This window comes from Folsomia candida, unplaced genomic scaffold, assembly GCF_002217175.1.
Source record: "Folsomia candida strain VU population unplaced genomic scaffold, ASM221717v1 Fcan01_Sc002, whole genome shotgun sequence".
Classification (NCBI taxonomy): domain Eukaryota; kingdom Metazoa; phylum Arthropoda; class Collembola; order Entomobryomorpha; family Isotomidae; genus Folsomia; species Folsomia candida.
This window is the reverse complement of record NW_019091194.1, coordinates 18008229-18028141: the sequence shown is the minus strand read 5'-3', so window position 1 is coordinate 18028141 and position 19913 is coordinate 18008229. Positions and strand designations below refer to the sequence as shown.

The following is a 19913-nucleotide window of genomic DNA, read 5'->3' as shown; positions in this document are numbered from 1 at the left end:
TCTGCTGTTTACAGAAAAATTGACTTTGTTTAATAATTTTGAGATGGGATTTCTACCAAGTCAGGAGAGTAGTAAATGCATGGTCGACAGTTTTTTCTCAAATTCAGAAGGAACCAGATACTTGATCATGTTTGTATGGACGAGACATGAACAAAAGCAAAGATCAAATTACTAGAAAACGATTATGTAACAAAAATATCGAAATGTGTTTACAGTAAGAGCACGCAGAGTTCTTGAATCAATTCTATCTGGAGCATAACATGTCTAATTAAAAGTGAAAATAAAATCCATATCATCGGCGAGAAATGATTTCCCACGATTCATTTTACTGGGTACTTACCGTCATCTTTATATTTTAACTATCAGATGTCAAGGTGAATAGGAACAAGTATGCGACTTGGCTCCTTTATTTATTCCGAACAATCGATACGTACTTGTTGTATGCACAAAGGCATGACCAATAGGACGCAATTAATCTCTGGTCCAACTTTCTCATGCTTTTTGTTCTCCTTTAATTGGAGGAAACAACGAGTTGGCTACTGTGTATGTGACTGACGTGGATCTTTACGAAGATATTGTTGGTATAACGTAATGTAATTGCGGCGCTTCAATAAAGGCGCTTCAAATAATCAAACAAGTGCACATATAATTGTTCAATAAAGCTCAAAATAGTTTCCTCACGAAATAATGGGACTTCACATGGCCAAATGAACAAGGAAAGAGCGAGGAGAGCAACAAACTAAAGTTTCTCGAACAGAAGAAGAGGAGAATGAATGACTCGGCTGGATTGAATTGATGATTACTTCAATCAACTTTTCTCACCTTTCTTGTCCCGTGAATGGGTAACGCTGTGCAGCCACAAATAATCTGTTTTTACTCTAAAAAGCTCTATTCATGAATTGATGATGAGATCGCTCAAAATCGCTGCTGGAAATTGAAATCTTCTTTTTATCTTCGAAAAAGGATACCGAATATTTAAGAGCACAAAAACAAGAAATCTCAAGTCGGATGTCATTCTTCACCCTTGGATTTGAAAGTATGTATTTAGTAGATGAACACCTCCACAGGAATTTGTGGGAACAAAGAAACAAAAATGACAAAAATTTCACTTCCAACAATGCCATAGTTCTCTTAAACACTCAACATGCATGTCTGCGATAACCAATCTAGCACTAAATCTTTCCGTGTATTTGTCCATAATCTGAGAAGCCGCAGCGAGACGATATCAATAATCAGACAAGATATATGTATTTAAATACGTAATCAATAAAATTCTCAATCAAATCTGAAAAGGAAATGTAAATAAAAAGACAACGTATGCTTTAAATGTCCACTCGATAATGGAAATGCTGCATGGTGAACATACTTTTAATGTCTTATTAGAAGATTTCATACGGGTCTGTACGAATAATTATTAGCAATAATGTAGCAAAGCAAATGCACATACAAAAATGCAAGTCCATTCTCACCTCCTTCGTGGTCCATTTGGGTGTCTCTAGTGTGCCCATGATTCCTTGATGCTGTTTTCTTATTGACGTCCACGTTAAGGTCGAGGGTGAACACACTTTAAAAATAGTGATAAGACAACAAATATTATTGCGTTACTTCTTAAAACGTAGAGTTTGATTTGATTCAGGTGTCGAGATTATGGCTAAAATAACCGTTGTATGAATATGTAATCAGTATTTGTTCTCTAGGCGAAAATGGCGAACCACTTGAAACAAGGGACCAAACTATGCACTCCAGGAGACGAATTTGCAGTGTACGAATTGACAATGTGAGCTGACGCAAAATGTGTTTTAGCGATATGTGACTCCAAAAGTTGTTTAAGAACGGAGAGATCCAATCACACTTTGCAGAACGGAATGAGTGGTGGTGTCAATGTGCAATTATTGTATGCCCACAATTTGTAGAGGCAGGAGCAGAGAATGGAGCGATAAGTTTGCTCAGATGACTGTACGTGTTTTCAACTGGCTTATCTTTTTATTAGCATTTAGTTTACTTTAAACCTCAGTGGAATCAACCTTATCAGGAGTGAAACGAGTTGAATTTGCTCCGTGAAGGCAGAAGTGAATGCGAAATGTAGGAGGATAGGGCAGGATTAAAACACCAACACTCACAGGCAGAAGAGATTGCCAAATCGTAGTATCAAGGCAACTTTATATGAAACTGAATCGCAATACGTTCTCAAGTTGAATCCCATGTTTTTTAGACATTTTAATGCATTCACATGAATTTAATTTACATTTTAAGCGGATTGATATATAACAAAAACTTATTGGTTGGACTTGGAAAATAAAACAGAGTCAGAATAATTTTAAACTTATCGGGAATAAATATACAGTTTTGCCTTTAGTTACGAGTCAAATGTGTTTGGCAAGACTTGTAAATTGATCCTCGAGTAAAATATGCAAGTGTCAGCAAATCGCAAGAAGTGGAATTCGAAGGTGTCATGTTGTTGCCTTGATATTATGCCAACCACCCCACGAATGATGACTGAATGAATTATTTCAACCAAATGAAAGGGATGAACATTTATGTATAAATGTCTGAAAACTGAACTTGATTATGCATGCAGCTATGTCATCCAACGTCCATCCTTCCTCTCTCAAGAAAGACCAACGGAAAGAATATTCCGAAAATAAACCTGAGGTAAAGACAACTACTTAACTAAAAGCACTCATCCTCAGTGGGGGAACAATAACCAACCACCATGAACCTAGCTTTGTACGTGTGTATGATATGTATGTATGCGTTTGTCAATGGATAGTGTGTCTTAATTTCCTGTTTAACGTGTTATTAGGGAGGACGAATTTCTTCCCTTCAAGTCACAACACTGCCAAATATTTTCTTGATTTTTTAACACATAGTCCTTATCAGAATTAGTTTAGATTTTTTAATTTTCTTTGTTGGGCCCACTCACAGCAACAAACAACCCTTCTGCTTACATCAATTATTATCTGAAAGTGTCCTGTCCCCTTTCAGTACAGCTCATTTGAGATGAGATACATATATCTCCATGAAACACCGAAATTCCTTGTTTTTTCTCAGTTTGGTGCCTAATGCCTCCCCACAATTCTATGCGTGGAAGTCAACAGGAAGTTGTCGAACATTTCAAGTTTAACACATTAAGCGACAAGGCAAGGGAACTTAGCATGCATTGCTTACATAGTTGCATAATTACCGTAAATCTGGAAGGTGCATTAATTGGTGGTAAAATTTAAATTTCAAAACATGACGGTAGTTATTATGCCACCTTTTACAGAAGTCATGCTGCATAATTATTCCAGCACGAGCTACACAATTTAATCTTCTTGTCAGCAGTTGCATAATGGAGTAAATTGCTCTGAAATGTTTTAGTTTAATGTTCTCGTGTCGCCTACTTACGCATGAAATGGAAAGAATGACAATTACATAAGAAAAACAATTACAATTAGTAGACGTGTGCGTCACATGGCCGATTGACTGACCTTCAAGAGTTTGTTGTTGTCGCCACACCGATAATAATTTTAATGCCTTTGAACGATGGGGGCTAAGCTCCCTATAGCGAACTGATTATTATCGGCGCCCATAAAAACTTGAACAACACGTCTGTGCAGAAATATTTATTTATAATTTTCATTCATGAACTGGCCACAACTACTGCGCAAAAAATTATTTACTGTTAAAACTACAGGATACCTACTTACACTAATTACTTGTATTATATTGTATGTAGAGATCTGATGTCGGTTGTGGGGTACGGTTATGTGTGCGAAATCACGATTGACGAATCTGATCGCAAACAGAAATGTCCATATGTCATGCTAGCAGTGACATTATTGTTATGAATGATGAGGCGCTTCGAGGAATCGCTTATCTCCAGGCAAACAAAGCGCATGCAAGCGCATCTATTATACGAAATGGGCGACATGGAGTAAAATCTGTAAAACGCAGAGCCTACGTATTGATACTATATGATGCACATTGAATATTGATTGAATACCTTAAGCTATCAGTGATGCCAAATTTGGACAATTTTTCTCAACAACCCTTTGTAACTTTTATTTTAAATCGATATATTGGACACTCGCAGATGACAGGACAAAATATAGTGTCCAGTAGAATCTCTAAAATTGGATAAAAATAGCATTATATGTGAATAATGTGAGACAAATTTTACCTCAAAACCAATTGCATACTACAATATACATTTTATTTGCATGTACATGCATACATACTTACATACATCATGCTCTCATCAAATGAGTGCAAAGTAGATCTAAAAATGTATATCTGCCGGCAAGCCTGGAAACTTTGTTATTATTAAAACTGGTGCTGTATGAATGATTATTATTTGTGAATTGAATTGTAATCTTTTTTTGTGGGATGAAGAGTGCGATAATACAATTAACAGCTTTGTGTATGCACCACCAGCAACTGCACCAATTTGGACAAAATGAACCACTTGACTTTGACCTTCACCAAGGTTTTCTAACTCTCGGCGAATGAATTGATACATATTTATACAGACGACGATAGTTTGTTCATTCATCGCCATTCATTCATAACATGCTCCATCACTTTCATATAATGTGCATGGATAAATCACCCACAAATAAATATTAACCAATGCTCGATGAAATATCTCTGGAACTGAAAGTGAGAACTGTGTGTTCGGATTAATTTGCAGTGCACTCGATGAAGACGAAACATCTGAAGCCTTGTTCTGGCCAAAGTTGACAATTACACTGCCAATAAGTGTTTAGAATGATCTTTCCTGATATGTAAAAATGTGTATATTTTGTACATATGTATGTCCATTGTTGGAAATAAACCCACAATTGATTGAATTCTACTCAAGCACGAGTATAACATATTGATTTATATGAAACCATCCACGAGGCTGTCAAATTTCGTCGGGACGAATAATGGTTTCAACGAGACAATTATTCCTGTGTTTTATGTACATACGTAGGCTCCGCATATTATTATAATAACACCAGAATGATGATAACACATTCCTGCTCCTTATATCATGGACCGAAATAATAGCTAATTTGGAAACTAGTAGAGCGCCCCATAATGCGTACACGTATTCATGTATGAAAATTATATGTGCATATATATTGAGCCAATTAAGGTTACATGTTCGGTTTAAATTACAAGTTCGACAACACCATTTATACATACATCAATTTCCACGAGCGAAATTAAGTTTTTGTGCTTTCCATCTACAACAGCTTAATAAATCAGAAATTGTAACCCATAAAATGATGAATGATTGTACAAACTATGCTGTTGCGCAATCCCCTATAAAATAATACACAAGAGTAACAACAATACCTAATAAATCTAAAACGGACAAGTGTTACAATTATTGTTACATATAGTGCTTTCGTGTGTAGCTTATATATGTACATGCTTCGTGATTATTATGCTGCTAGCCACGTGTAAAACTAATACTTTGCAGGAAAATGGATATAAAAATTTGATGTGCTACACACAACCCATTAATTGAATTTATGTATTACATTCAAGAGTATTCTACACCAACTATAACCACGATGCAATAAGTTAGATTGAAATCTGAGATTCTTAAATAAGAAGTGATAACGAGTCGATGAAACGGAATGATGGAATAAAGGTAATAGAATCAAGATGCAAAATTTGTACAAGAGGGCAGAGGGTCCAGAAAGATCAACTTTTGGCTTCTTCACATATAATGACATGATTATGACGCTCATTGTAAAATGAAACTTAAATAATCCTAAACCCAGTAAAGTAATATCATGCTGGTTTGGTTGTTGATCATCGAAACATGTCGATGCATAATAAATACATATTTATAATACCAACCAATACTTGAACTTGACAAATCAACCTTCAAACCTCCACCACCACCACCGATCAATCACAATGACTTTCAGCCCCATGAATAGCTGGAAGTTAATGCTTGTTGACTAATGATTTTAATGACTTACTTGTTTACGAGTCCAATGCCAGCCAAAAAGATATTTAGATCCGGTCCACAACTTTATGGAAATATATTTAGCAGCACTACTTTTCTGAGAGGAGACTTGTAGAGAGATTCCACTCAAATGAAGCAAATGAGGAACGAGGAAGTCAGTATATATGTACGTCGATCCTGGAAATGTGGACTTGAAGCTGCTGAAATGGAATTTTTTTCATTTAAACACCTTCGTGACCTTTGTGTTGCGAGATTATTGTTACAGGGATCAAAGAATCAAGAAGTTGGGCAATGTTACATAAAAGGAGCAGAAACTTGTAGGAGATCGTTGTTGTTGAGACTGTCGAGATAAGTTAGTTGAATTGAATCCACATTTCTTGTGGTGGTGGGACTTCAAGGGCTCCTTCGATACACTTTTTCTTTCAGACGGCAGAAAAAAGTGGTAGTTTTCTGCCTTCCCTTCCATTACTTACTGCCATTATGTTGAACCGGTGTGTGCGTGTGAATGGATTTTGACTTTTTTCTGGCCCCAAAATTCTCCAATCCACATCTTCAGATTGGTCCTCTTCTTCACAGATATTACCCCATAGATTAACAATAATAAGTATTACCCGCAAGGTCATAACTTATCCACGAAAGAAGATGGTTATCTACATATGGTCTATTGACCTATAGATTATTTATTGTGTCCTAAAGGAAGACCCAATTTTACATGTTTCTTATGGAGGATTGGGACGCAGGCTATAATATGTTGGGCACAATTTTCATACACAAACGCCTACAAAATCATGCAATATGAGATTCGCATGATTGAGACACCGAAAGAGTTGAAAGAAAGCTGAAAGAGCACAAATGAGACTGTTGAGACTTGGGAGCACTCTGCAGTCAGTCGGCAAACCTCATCTGCACCGCGGGCTCGGTTAAATCTCTTCGGCCACTCCAAATCTGATCCCTGCAATTTGTTTTTAAATTCGTATTTGTTGAAATTTTGAAGCAAATTTCTAGATTTCAAAATGAATGTGATTCCTCGAATCCAAAAGTCAGCGTTGGGGATGTGTCGCCGCAATCTGGGGATTTCTGCCGTATTAGCCCAGAAGGGGCAAGCGACCGACCCCATCCAGAAACTGTTTCTTCAAAAACTGAAAGAATATGATCAAAAAGCCAAGTAAGTCGGTCGTATAATTTATAGTTTATGGCGTATTGTTGAGGTGTTAAATTTCGTGTTGCTAATATTTTTTGGGCCTGATTAATTAGAGCATCGCCAGGCAAGCTGGTTGACAGCAACCCCCAAATTGAAAGGGAATTTAAGACCGAGATGGACAGAATCGCCAAGATTTACGGTGGTGGTGCAAATGTCGACATGACTAAATTCCCTAATTTCAATTTCACAGGTATTACACGATTATGACACACAGTGTTTGTGGGCGTGGTTAATTATCCTTTGTTACTGTTTTCATGTTTCAGACCCGGTCGTGGATCCCATTAATCAACAAGCTCCAAAGTAGACGGTGAAGTCCACCTTAATAAATCCTATTTAGATGTATTAAAAATTATGTAAAGTCAAATCTTCAATGTTCAATTGTTAATTAAATTAAGAAGGATTATACGAATATGAACAACGTAGTCAACTCGGTTCAAAATCGAACTTGCTAATTATATGTAAAATAAATACACTAGATGCTGACAGAAATGAATTGAACAGCTAACTAATATTCCTTTAATAATTTAATCGATCCGCATTGACCCAAGTGTCATTTAAATTAAAAACATAATATTTACGTCACTTTTCTTGAGAGGGCATCATGCCGGATTTAATTAAAACGGAATACAAATGCGAGTAAATGAATTATTATGATTTATCGAATTGTGGATTTAATTTCAATATCCATTCGACATTTTGAAGAAGCAGAGGCATCCCAAAGTGTGTTGCGATTCCTCGAAATGCTCTCAATTTTGTTGCGGTTTGCTGAACATCCATCAAAGTTTTTAAAACACCAGCGCACGTGCAGACCAAAAACATGTTGTCTTGCTTTATCTATTTGAATTGATAATGTTAATCTTTGATTCAGTCTGGTACGATGTTAAGAAATATTTGGGGGATATTTTTACCTGATTGCATTTCGTACACTGCAGATCTTGTAACACATAGGCCATCAACTTTCTGTTAATCATTTCCACTAGATTTTGCTCAATTTCGGTAGTTTCATAGCTGGTTTTACATGCAGGACACACCCACACTGGCCTTCAAAATATAAAATATTTTAAAGATTAATTTCCGAGCTAAACTGTACTAGGAATATGCATATTGATTCGAATTACAGGTCGTTGTCTATTCGTAAATGTGGATCCTTGCACAAGTCAATGTCACGACATTGATTACAAACTTTGCAGATGACTTCTGGAAGTATTATGGAAATACAGGGATCCACCCACTGCGCACTGTTACTAAACTCTGGTACGTTGATCAGCTTTAGTAAATTTCTCCTCAGTTTGAATGATTCGCTTTCGATGTTTGCATCCAGCGATAGAACCTTTGAAATCAAAATATAATCATGATTAATCAAAACCGCAGAATATTTGCGTGGAATAGTAAATGTGAACTATTATTCTCAAACCTTATGAACGGCTTTAATAAACTCTAGTGCAGGTTTTTCTGGAATTAAATATGACACGCGGAATGTGGCAGAATTGTTGTCGGATGTAGCAACAGGGTTCGGATATTTCTTTTCTATTTGTTGCACTACCCTGTTTTTTTTTAAATAAAAGTGGTTCGTCATTGTTTTTTACTAAGCGAATAAGAAACGAACTTACCCAAATAAAAGCTGTGCCAATTCTCCCTGAACCAATTCTCGAGAGAACGCCACAGTACCTTTCAAAAGGGGGTTGTTGCATTTTCTTCTTGGCGTTTGTTGACTTAATCCTCGCCTTCGAACTGGGGTATGCCCAGGTACAAATCCGTCCATTTCTTCCAAAAGTTGTTCAAATACTGCTTTTATGTAGCTGGAAATGGTTGTAACGAAATTCTGTTTACAGTTGCCAACTTCAGGTAGATAGTTGATAAGACTCCAGTGCATGTCCATCTCAAATGGCTACAAACAGGCATACTCTTAATTAGACGATTTATAAATCAAATGAAACTAGAATCGCGCATTACATAATAAGAATGATACCTCTGATTCCTCATCATCATCCAAGTTGAGCTCTTCCATTTCACTCTCTACTTCATTCTCTTCATCCTCAACCTCGTCGTCTTCATCATCTGGGTTGTCCTCGTCATCTCGATTTTTAGTTTTCCCATTCGTCTTGAATATTTTTCTCGTCGCCGACTTTTCCATTTCTTTGGTTTCAGTGTCCTTGACTTTCCCCTTGATGCCCCCATAATTTGCCTAAATGTTCAGAATTTAATATAGAGTAGCAAATTTATATAAATTTAGTTCAACACGCATCAAAACTCACCGCGTCAAGCCACATCAGACAGTCCCAAACTTGCGTAACTTTTATATCAATGCTGTGGAACAATTCCTTATTTTTTATGGACTGGGTGATGTACTCAACATAGCCTAACGCGTCGGCTACCCTACTTTTCTTGGTGCAGATGATGAGTCGGCTGAAATCTGCGTGAATTATGACAGCACCAAGTCTCATAAACTCGGCGACAAGTTGAATAAAAAGTTTTTTCATCAAGTTATTCAATGATTTCCGGAGTGCTGGATCGTACAGCAACGCATGGGGGGACCTAAGCCATCTGTAAGATGTGAATAAATGAATAAAAAACAATTATACTATCTGAGGAGTATCACAATGTTATTATTAACAAGTTTTTATGAACGTATTTACCTGTAAAAATTTATTAGTTGATAATCAGCAATAACATTTCGGTGCACGGAAACATCTCTTAACCACGATGCTACCATTGTTCTCAAAACTCTGAAGGCCCCACTGCATAGGGCAGTTTCATCATAACTGGCAAGCGATGGGCCGGGTGCATTCCCCATCATTTCCTCCAATGATTGTTGTGGCATCGTATCGAAAGCCACAGTTGCACTTGTTCCTTCAATATCGTGAACGTGATGAGCTTGCAAAAGTGTATTCACAGCCAAACCGTCCAATTCCAACTCGACGCAAACCGTTTGATAAAAACTCGGTTGGTTCAGCACAATGTTACTATGTTCTTCAAACTCCGTAATCAACCTGGAAAATGCGCATATTTATTATGTACTTTCAGCAGCTCTTGACCACATTAATTTACTTTGTACCTGTTATCATCAGCCTCTTTTCCACCAAGATCAGGTCTCTCACTTTGAGAACACCACAGCACGAAATTCTGACGAATGAGATGTCGCGCATAAAATATGTCGCAGCCAAACATTGTGGAATCGGAGGGAATGTTGCCCACTGGGACTTGGAAATAAAGACTGAGATCAATCGCCGCCGAAAGCATGACTTTGCTCCGTAAAAAATGGCGCAACAGAACTTTTGATCCAAGTCGCTGCCAGTCCAGAGAAGCGTACAAGTTGTCACCATCCATCACATGAATTTGGATGATAGGATACTCTCCCATGACAGGGACTGCCGATGTCCAGTGGGTGAAATCTAATTCATATTAGATTAATTCGCTGATATTTTAAAATTATTTAATTTACTTACTGATTTTGGACTGTAGAGCAATCACTGTAGGCCCTCGTTTCTCATCCTTATATCCTTGAAGTATCCTATGTATGCCACGATGAACGGCACGCATATCAATCTCTACCTTGACATCAATCGTGAAGTTTGGACCTGGCATTCTATCCTCTCCATCGCCTCTGCTAATTCTATGAACATATATGTAGATATTTAAAATGACTCATTTAGAGACGAGATGCTATTTAAAAAAGCTATTAAAATAGTATTGTATTTAACAGTATTTAATTATTACCTTTCGGTTCGAGCAAGATTGTACAACACGTTCATATTTGGCATTTGGTTCGTACGAACTGTGTCGACCACAAAAATTGTAGCTTTGGATGCTGGCGTCACAAAAACTCCAATCATAGACTTTGTCCCAGATTGATGGTAGTAAATGTAAATGTATTTAACGACTGACAAGTCCAAATACGGAAAGCCTGGTGCGACAGGTACGAAATTTAAATTTTTGAGATCAAAAGACTCTCCAGTATCTCTCATCTGTCGAGCTGCTTGTCTATCCACTGCACATATTGCACCTATTTGAATCAGAGTTCTAAAGTCTAGAGGCACTTGGGTCTCGTAAATTCCTTCCACTGCTGGAGTAGCCAAGTCTGCCAACAGGTCACTGAAATAAATGTGGAGTAGACAATAAAAGTTATGAGTCAATTTCAGTAATAATCTGAAACTACATAAATGTCCAGACGTACTTGGAGGTCGCTTTGTACAGTTCTTCAGGAATGGTGTACTCGTATAAATTATAGTTGGGATGAGAGCGAGGTAAACTTTTATTACATTTTCTGAAATGTTCCCCGTCGCCATTTGGCTTCATTTCTTTCGAGTTGAGATAAAATACTCGCGGAACGGTCACTTTGATTTGATGAAGTTCTTGTCCCACTATTGCCCAAACTTTGAAAAGTCCTGGCTGTCCAGTTTCTACAACCTAAATTATACAGTGCAAATTAACGGTGTTCAGTCAGTCTGGTTCAACTTTTGTATACGTAGATTTATGCATGACAACCTGAATGACTTGCCAAGGCGAGTTCAACAAAGTTTGTTGGGCTTGGCGCAAGAATCCTCCCAAAGTAACGGGCCCCTGATTCTTTTTTCCAACAGCATTGTTCAACCCAAAGTCGTTAGTTGATTCTGTCAGTCTTGCTTTTTTAACTCTTTCGGACCTCTGTTTTGCTTGATACTCCCACTTCTTTTTGTGGAATATAAGCCATGTTGCAATGCTTTCCTAATATTCATGAAACCGAAAGGTCATATTAATTTAATCAATTAAATTGTGAACATCACAGCCATCTAAACTGGTAGACAAAACTTACTGCATCATCCCCCTGGGGAGGGGCAGGGCCTAGTGCATCTTTCCAGTGTTGAGAGAGATCAACATCGGGAGATCGTCCGCGTTTTTCTCGATTCCGCGAGGAAGTAACAACAACCATGCTGCGAGCCGGTCGCACAGCCCCTCCAACTTCTTCAATATCGCCAACATTGTTATCACAACCTTGAGGATTCTTAGATCACATAACCACAATGTTAGTCAAGGTTCAGGATATTAGGATTTTTTTTTAATTTAGATTTGAACCATCATCGCTTCGTTACACACCTCTTCTTCAGAAGGTTTTGGTGCAATAGAAAACATTTCATTTATTTTCCTCTGTTTCAACACGTCTGTCTTTTCTAAAAGGCGTTTATGTAACCAGTCTGGATGTGCTACGCGAGGAACTGGATTAGCAACCTAAACAGATCCGGTAATTTTACTTACAAAAATCAGAAATTGGGTAAGGCAGAGTGCAAATTATTATTATTTAATTACTCCTTGAATCGAAGCTGGAATTGTGACAATTTTCTGGATACAATTTCCCAATCGTTCAATGTAATAATCCCAATCCAGGAGAGTACGAATATCAAAATTCACAATGCTGTTGTCTTTTAACCATCGTCGCAGGAAATGACGCTTTACACTTGGCTCAGCTTGAAATATAGCTAAAGGAATTGCTCTAAAAATAAAAATTAAGGTAATTAATAAAATATTGCTTGTACAAGGTGTTCTGATTCGTTTTCAATTGCTATTGCTACCTTTCAGTAACGGGAGCACCGTCAGGTTTCTTCGAGATGATAAAACGACAACTGAGACCAGCGTCCTTGACCATTTGATCCCCCAAAAACTCTGCTAAGCGTTTCGCTGTACTGATGGAGGTTGATTTTTGGGCTCCATAATCCTCCAATTTTCTACTCATACTTCGATTTTCAGAAATTAAATCAAACAGCTCGGAATCTGGCATATCGCATGCCTGAAAGTTAGTAAAATTTGGAATTAGCTTTAAATAAGCTAAGCATACAAATAAGTATATCAACAATTTACCTTTGAATACAAGACGTCTAGCCAATAATCGGCAACCTTTGCTACATGCTTGTAACATCCTTCCAAAGTGTCACCTTTAAGAAATGCATCAAAGACAGAAGACTGGAAGTTTTTCAGCAACTGTAACTCCCCTCTTCGTTTTATTTCAAATCTGTGAACAGCAACAAACAAGCTGCCTGATGAAAACAATTATTAAAACCTTAAAATTCTAAATGTAGCTTAAATACCCTTTTAATTCGGCCAAACTCTTGTCCTTGTTGAACACGGCGTATCGTTTCTTCAACTTTTTTCCTTCTTCTTTCGAGGCAGGCAATATCATTGCCAAGTACGGTCCATCCACCTCAAAAAAGATTGAATTTTCACTTCTAACCACATACTCACAACTTGTTGTGTCCGAAAGTTCGTGGTATTGGTCATTGGTGAAGGCATCCTGATATGTAATAATAATATATTAATGAATGTGATGTAATGCTTGTTACACTGTGATCTAATAAATACAAATAATAGGGTACCTTGACCATCAAGTTGAGTACCGCATTCGGGAAAGAAACGGTGACTTTGGATTTTTTCTCCAATTTGGTTGTAAAAGTAAAATTTTCTGGAAACGACGATGGCAAGATGCACCAAATACCGTCCGTATCTAGCTCCAAGGGTCGCCCAATCTTTTCTATAATTTCTCTGGCACGTCGAATGATGTTTGCGCCTGTGTGGCACACGATACCAGCCATCTCCATGCTGTGCCATCGGGCACTAGAGAGGAGAATTTGAGATTTAACCAGTTTAAAGATTTATTTGAACCTGCTTTTGGTATCTAAATTTAAGAAACTGCTGACCATACCCTCGTCTCATAACATATCCGTAAAAGGAATTCAAAATACACTTGTGAGCGAGCTGTAGTGAGTCGTACAAAACTTCCCGATTTTGAGCAGACTTGATTTCGGAGGCATCGCCGCTTGCAACAGCATCTGATACTTGTTTTTTTGCACTCTAAAAAATGAGTCCATCCATTTAATAATAGTCAAAATTCCGAAATAATGAAACAATTATTAAACGAACCTTGTTTAAAGCTTTATATTCGTATCTTCGATCTCGGAAGGCTCGAACGGTGTCGACGTAAAAAGCATTTTCTCTCTGGCAAACAGTCTGAGTACGTACTTCGATTTTGGTGACGTGCGCTTTCTTGTACGCTTTCCTGCAATAATCGACGAGTCGTTTCTTTTCGTAAGCAGCCCTGTCCTCCTTCTTCAATTGATAGAAGGCTCGAGGAGGACCGTTGGGAAATTCAGAAGGAAACTTTTCCATTTCAAGCTGTTGTTGAATCCTTTGAAATTCACTTCGAGACGCAGGCACTGGTGAACAACAATTGATATACATTGTTATACAACACAAGCAGAAGCAGAGGACGCATTAATTATGCATGTCTTTTGTAAGTTTTTCGGAAAATGCTTACTGTATTCTCCTCGCCAAGTCCACTCCATTTGACGTTGGCACAAGGCTCCGGGTTTATTAAAATCGCAAGCCGCACACACTGCTTCGTTCACCATTGCAGAGGGTTGAAGCCGATTTGTTAAAATAATGTTGGGGTACATGGCACCAACGTCCAAATGGTAGATCAAGGGATACTCGTGACGAATAGGATTATCTCGTAAACTTAGTAACTTTGACTTGATATCGCTAACTATGTCGTCAAAATTAGTCACTTGCTCGAGTGGAACTTGCTCCTCTTCCTCGAGTGCATGTTTTAGAGTTTTTTCAACATTGCCTATTAAAGTGTCGAATATTTCAGGTACCTGTAAGAATAGATAATTGTTTTTAGCACAAAAAACCTAGACATTTTGAAAAATTATTGGGCGAAAATAACGCTAATATTTACTCACTAATTTAAAACGTGAAGGAATATCCGATCGGAATACTCCAGATTCTAACGCTTCTACGTGACCACCAACATATGTCTCTTGATCCAAAACGTGACCGTCTTCAGTCATTTTATTCAGAACGGATTCTTGCTTATTGGGAAATATTACACTCTGCGGAAAGATGTATTATTGCCGTATAATAATCTGTAGGGCTTATATTCTTTAGACACGAAGGACTTACTGCGTGAAAAGCTTCAACCATCAGCAACGTTTCACAAAGAGTTCCGGATCCTTTTCTTAGCACCTCGTCAGCCTCCATCGGAATAATGGTGCATAAGGCGAAAATAAACGGATGGACATATTTCATGTAAAGGTAATATGTAGCAACAGCATCTGACACAGAATAGTTTGACAAAATTTGGGGTTGTTCTGACGCCATTCGACACATGTCCTCTGGGTCCAGCTCCACCGGATCATACCGTAGTTTTGCCTTAGCCACAGCTTTTAGGTTCTGCGACCCCACGGGGAGGTATGAATCGCGCTTGACCCAGCTGAAATTGCAATTATAGATTGAGAAGAGTAATGAAAGTTTATTTATTTTACGTTTAATCGTGAGGACGAGTGTGCTTACCAAAAACAATCCATATGAATACAAGGGCGGCATGAATATGTTCCTTCGCGGTTAACGGCGAATCCAATTTCTTTTAGCATGTCCAAACCATGAATTGTCGCTCTAGCTTCGACAAACTTCCAATCGAAAAAGTCGCCGTTGTATGTTGCAAATATGTGAGGCTTCACGTCCAGGATGTGATCAAAAAATCGTTTGATTAAGGCGAATTCATTCGGTTCGTTCAAGATGACAAAATTTCCTTCAAACTCTGGTTTTGGAGTATATTCAAAATCGTCCACATCCGCCGACACAATCTCACGATTTGTAATTAAAAATCCCTGGAAAAATTAAAGCCACAAGTTATATAAACCATTCCCGACGCATACGGCAAAAGGCGACAACAACACTTTTCAAATATGCGTACGTACCTGTCCATCAATCATGTATGAAATCATCATAACTTGATCAAACGATGCATCTGGGAATTTAAGAGGCAATTTTGTAGTTTCAATATCAAACGCCAAGACAATAGTGTCTGGATTTTCAATTAAGTCTGTCCTCCTCTGGATTATTGGGCTGTGACTGACTCCAATTTGAAGTTTGACACTGTACCAAAGTCCAACAAATATCTTCTTGTCAATTGATACTCGGACGTGGTATGGGACATCGTACTCTCTACAAATTCAAAGTGGATTCAAGTAAATAAGTATGTGCATCCACCCAATTTATTTAGTAAGTATTTAGAAGTGTGTGGTGGTAAAAATGCCAACCTGATGTCGATAATATTTTCCATTTGATCAGTACCACTTCTTTGATGTGAAAATTCTGACATATCTCCAATATAACTTTGTCGCAACATGTCTGCATATGCTGTATGTGATTTTTCTCGTTCTCGATTTTTTCGAACTGCTGGCAGTATATCTCTTCTCACTCGTTGAAGATCGGCCACATTTAAAAATGAAAGTTTTAAATATTGTTGTTGTAGTCCAACAAGATGGTTTGGCTGAAATTCAATACATAAATATTGGCTATAAATATTGAAGAAAATTCCAACATTATGCGCTTTATCACGATGAGATAACTTTAGTACCAAATCCAGGTCTTCTTTTGACACATATTCTGATCCTGCTAGGAATCCACTGAATTTTTTCTGAATAAATAGAGCAACTTCTTTCTCAGTTCCTGTAAAATTTGCATAACATACGGATTAATTGTTCTAAATATTCTATCAGTTGTTTGATGTTAATTTTTTCATAGTCATACCAGGTTTCGGGAGTATATAAAAGTATGGATTGTATGCCAAAGTGGCTTTAAAACGTGTGCCGTCGTCCTGAATGAAATAATAGTCCACAGCACCAACGAGTCGCTTATCTTCATCTAAAACTTCAGTCTGGAATTACACAAAAACGGGGATAAAATTGCAAGTTTTAAGTTTAGCCAAAAATTAAGGAGTACCGGATGCATATTTAGAAGCCATCCCACTCTCTCCGTCGCATCTTTAACCCTGTCAAATCCATATTTTGAATCAATAGAGTCATTTTGCAACGATTGCAGCAACCGAAATTCTGAGTTGTCATCCCTGAAATTCAACACACACACTTAGTTGATCATTAATTAATATTTGAGTGTACACTGGGTTACCTTTTCTCACTATTTTCCTGTTGGCTCACAGCCCCACCCTCCAAGCTGGCCCCAGCTTCAGTGTCCCTACGACTCTCCCAACGGTCAGAATTGTCCCTCCCACCTCCGCCACCCCGGAACTTGTTAAATTTTCCGGTATTTTGCAAAACCATTTTAACAGAGGTAGAAACAAACTGATCAACTGGTTTGAATACAAAACTTTGCTAGTATTTTACACATGCTCTTCAGATCAGGATAATAACAAACTGTATAAAATGAATTGTTTGTTTATACCAAAAACTAACAAACAATAAGGAACTAAAAATTGAATTCTTGAATTATTTCAGAAACTCGCGAGAAGAAGAAGAGTGGATTTCTGAAGTTGAGTGCTGGTTGTTCTTCATACGATTGCCGCGTCTCTTCCCCGCTCCTCCAAGTGAACAAAGAGTTGACTGGTCGTATGAAAACCCGTTCTGGTGGTGGTGGCACTTTTGCATGCGTCAAGTACGAATTTTGGTGAGAATATTTCTGGAAATTTTATAATCATCTTATAATGGTAAAATAGAAAAATAATTATTTACCGGAAAATCAGAAACGAAAGTAATAACATGTGTTTTAACTCAGAGGGAATTTTTATCCCATAAAACTACGAAAACTGGAGTTATTGAACTGAAAATAAATAAATTATGTCAAGCCATGGTTGAGAAATGCCGGAGAGGAAAATCTTATCGAAGGCTCATTTTGCATGTTGATAAATGAACCAAAACTCCCAAAGTTGTAAACAATGCTGTGGTAAATGAAAAAATGATAAAATTATTCCATCGCTGCAGTAGTAAAAACAAAGAAATTTTAGCGTTTTTTGAGGATCAAGATTCGAAAATTTATGTAGAAGGCAATAGTACTTGAAATCGAAGTGGACCAAGTGTGTTAACCTCGGTGGGGACTGCATTGAAAAATTATATAGTAAATGCTCCAGAATTTTAAAGCTATCTTGGTCAGGCTCAAAATATATAAAAAAAATCCCCTCGTATATGAAGTACTTGCTCCGAGTTTACGAGCTATGTATAAAATATTATGTATCCAATGTAGGGAAGCATGCACTTAGGTATTATATCATCGACCATTTCATGTTTTCTGCAACCAGCCTAAATATAATCCCTGTAATTATCCCTTCCAACTCGAAATTGACCATTTTTTGTCTCCCACAATCTCTCCTGGAAGCAGACGCAATTGTTGCTGTGATGAATATGATGATGGTGTGTGGATGGCTGACTGCATGATGCCAAAACGAAAGCAAAGTCAAGTTAATGACAGTGTCAAGTAAGTCAGTTTGTGTTGTAAATTATAATTCACTCTCATCATCACGAGCTGGTGGTTTTCAACACTGGAGATTGTGGAGATTGGGGTGCACATCGTCCTCTTCGGATACCGATGACCATCACCGCAATCGCATTTTCTCCAACAACCACCAAGGGGCTCGTTGTTCCCTTCTGTGTCTCCCCCACTTTTGGTCGTCGTATTCTGCTACCTGCCCCCGACTGGTTATGCGCTATGTTGTGCATGCTGAATGTGAGGTGTGACGGATTGACAAAAAGTCAACCTAGGCGAAGAGAATGGGATATAAAAGTTCACGTTAGCACGCATTGTGTCCTCCTTTACAGTCCTCCCATTGTTGGCTGGCTGGATATGGTAGTCATTATTGAAGAAGGTTTTGAAAAGGATCCTAGATTCGAGGTTTTCTGACCTTCAACCCGATTTACTTGAGGAAATCGAGTCTCTCTCGCTCCGTCCGTGTCACTTTTCATGGTGAGCAGCAGTGATTTGATGTTTTTATGGATTCGTCGAAGCCATGCACGTCATGTCAAAAGGACCATTATTACCCCATGCAGTTCTGAATCATGATCATCCTTGTGGACACCCTTACAACATATTCTCGCTCTCTTCAGCCTTCCTCCTCCCATATTTCTTCCTCCTTCCCCACACCAGAGAATTGGTTCCTTTCTACGCTTGACAATGACACTGACACCAACACCTGCTCCCGGTTGGGTCCAAATCAGGTCTCTTATTGTGCCAGCTTTTGGGACGCTTTTCTTCTGATTTCTGTTGCCCTCTCAAAATCTGAGTCATGAGAGAACTTTCATGCTCCGCTTGTTCCAAATGCAAAATTAACGAGATTTCTCCAGGACAGCGAGTTATACAAATGTGTAATTATTCCGGTGAGATTACCATCATCGCGTCGTCCCCGTCTCTGCTGGGATTTCCATGCCGTTCTTCATCTTCATATTAATCCTCCACAATTTGAACCAACAAGGATGGCGAGATACAAACAAAGATTGCGAGCAACGAGAGAGAGACGTTTTTCTCCATCTCGTCTGCAATTGCACTTGTCAGTGGAAGCAAAGATAATGGGAGGTTGTGTGCTTTAAAAGGCTTTTATTATCATTTTCTAACTAAATCTCGTCAGGTAAATCCACCAGGATGCTGTAGCCGAGGAGATTATGCGAGGAAATTGGAGGTGGTTTGAGTGTCATTGTAGTGTTGTTGTTGTAGTAAAAGTAAAAATACGGATTTACTCTCATCGTAGTTAGTCTCATCGTACACGTATCTGCTTGGTAGTGGAAGTCGTCGTAGTAAAACAAGTGCAAAAAGTGGACACGTATCGTTACGACGAGGATGTGTGTGTGATTTTGAGATTGTGCATATGAGATGAACATGAAATGAAGCAACAGGTGCATGACGACGAGGATCACTTGATACAGCAGAAGAACAACTATAAAGCTCGCAATCACTCCTCCATGCCGGTTGTCGTTCGTCGATATGAAAAAACGAGCTGTTATAATAATA

General features: G+C 38.1%; 3 protein-coding genes across 3 annotated transcripts in view; 1 reads left to right on the top strand and 2 right to left on the bottom strand.

Annotated features, from left to right (window-relative positions):
* Positions 1–1931, bottom strand: part of LOC110845057 (protein C-ets-1) — a 61534-nt gene extending 59603 nt beyond the window's left edge. The window contains exon 1 of the mRNA XM_022091414.2: positions 1470–1931. Coding sequence (XP_021947106.1) covers positions 1470–1508 — 39 coding nt within the window. The 5' untranslated portion in view covers positions 1509–1931. The remainder of the gene's footprint in view (positions 1–1469) is intronic.
* A 4911-nt stretch (positions 1932–6842) lies between these two features.
* On the top strand, positions 6843–7644 carry LOC110842610 (ATP synthase-coupling factor 6, mitochondrial). Its single transcript, XM_022088374.2, has 3 exons — positions 6843–7115; positions 7205–7341; positions 7415–7644. Exons 1-3 carry the CDS (start codon positions 6964–6966, stop codon positions 7453–7455), a joined length of 330 nt encoding a protein of 109 aa, XP_021944066.1. The 5' UTR covers positions 6843–6963; the 3' UTR covers positions 7456–7644.
* Positions 7645–7646: 2 nt separating this feature from the next.
* Positions 7647–17476, bottom strand: LOC110842609 (DNA polymerase epsilon catalytic subunit A). The gene is made up of 32 exons (XM_022088373.2): positions 17091–17476; positions 16905–17028; positions 16713–16839; positions 16540–16631; positions 16220–16452; positions 15878–16124; positions 15471–15787; positions 15081–15390; positions 14861–15010; positions 14434–14773; positions 14040–14332; positions 13822–13970; positions 13496–13733; positions 13211–13413; positions 12984–13134; positions 12698–12912; positions 12435–12618; positions 12225–12356; positions 11944–12132; positions 11637–11855; positions 11326–11558; positions 10869–11243; positions 10598–10764; positions 10207–10543; positions 9788–10141; positions 9407–9695; positions 9121–9336; positions 8762–9039; positions 8566–8695; positions 8270–8481; positions 8060–8192; positions 7647–7985 (listed from the first exon to the last, which is right to left on the bottom strand). Exons 1-32 carry the CDS (start codon positions 17240–17242, stop codon positions 7800–7802), a joined length of 6975 nt encoding a protein of 2324 aa, XP_021944065.1. The 5' UTR covers positions 17243–17476; the 3' UTR covers positions 7647–7799.
* Positions 17477–19913: the final 2437 nt, after the last annotated feature.

Bases quoted from the DNA above. Each gene is read 5' to 3' on its own strand.
- LOC110842609 (XM_022088373.2), bottom strand. From the start codon at position 17,242: ATGGTTTTGCAAAATACCGGAAAATTTAACAAGTTCCGGGGTGGCGGA. The intron at 14,774-14,860 runs GTGAGTAAATAT...CTATTCTTACAG, and splicing joins TTCCTTCACGTTTTAAATTA to GTACCTGAAATATTCGACAC. The intron at 8,193-8,269 runs GTAATTCGAATC...TATATTTTGAAG, and splicing joins TTACGAATAGACAACGACCT to GCCAGTGTGGGTGTGTCCTG.
- LOC110842610 (XM_022088374.2), top strand. From the start codon at position 6,964: ATGAATGTGATTCCTCGAATCCAAAAGTCAGCGTTGGGGATGTGTCGC. The intron at 7,116-7,204 runs GTAAGTCGGTCG...CTGATTAATTAG, and splicing joins GAATATGATCAAAAAGCCAA to AGCATCGCCAGGCAAGCTGG. The intron at 7,342-7,414 runs GTATTACACGAT...TTCATGTTTCAG, and splicing joins CCCTAATTTCAATTTCACAG to ACCCGGTCGTGGATCCCATT.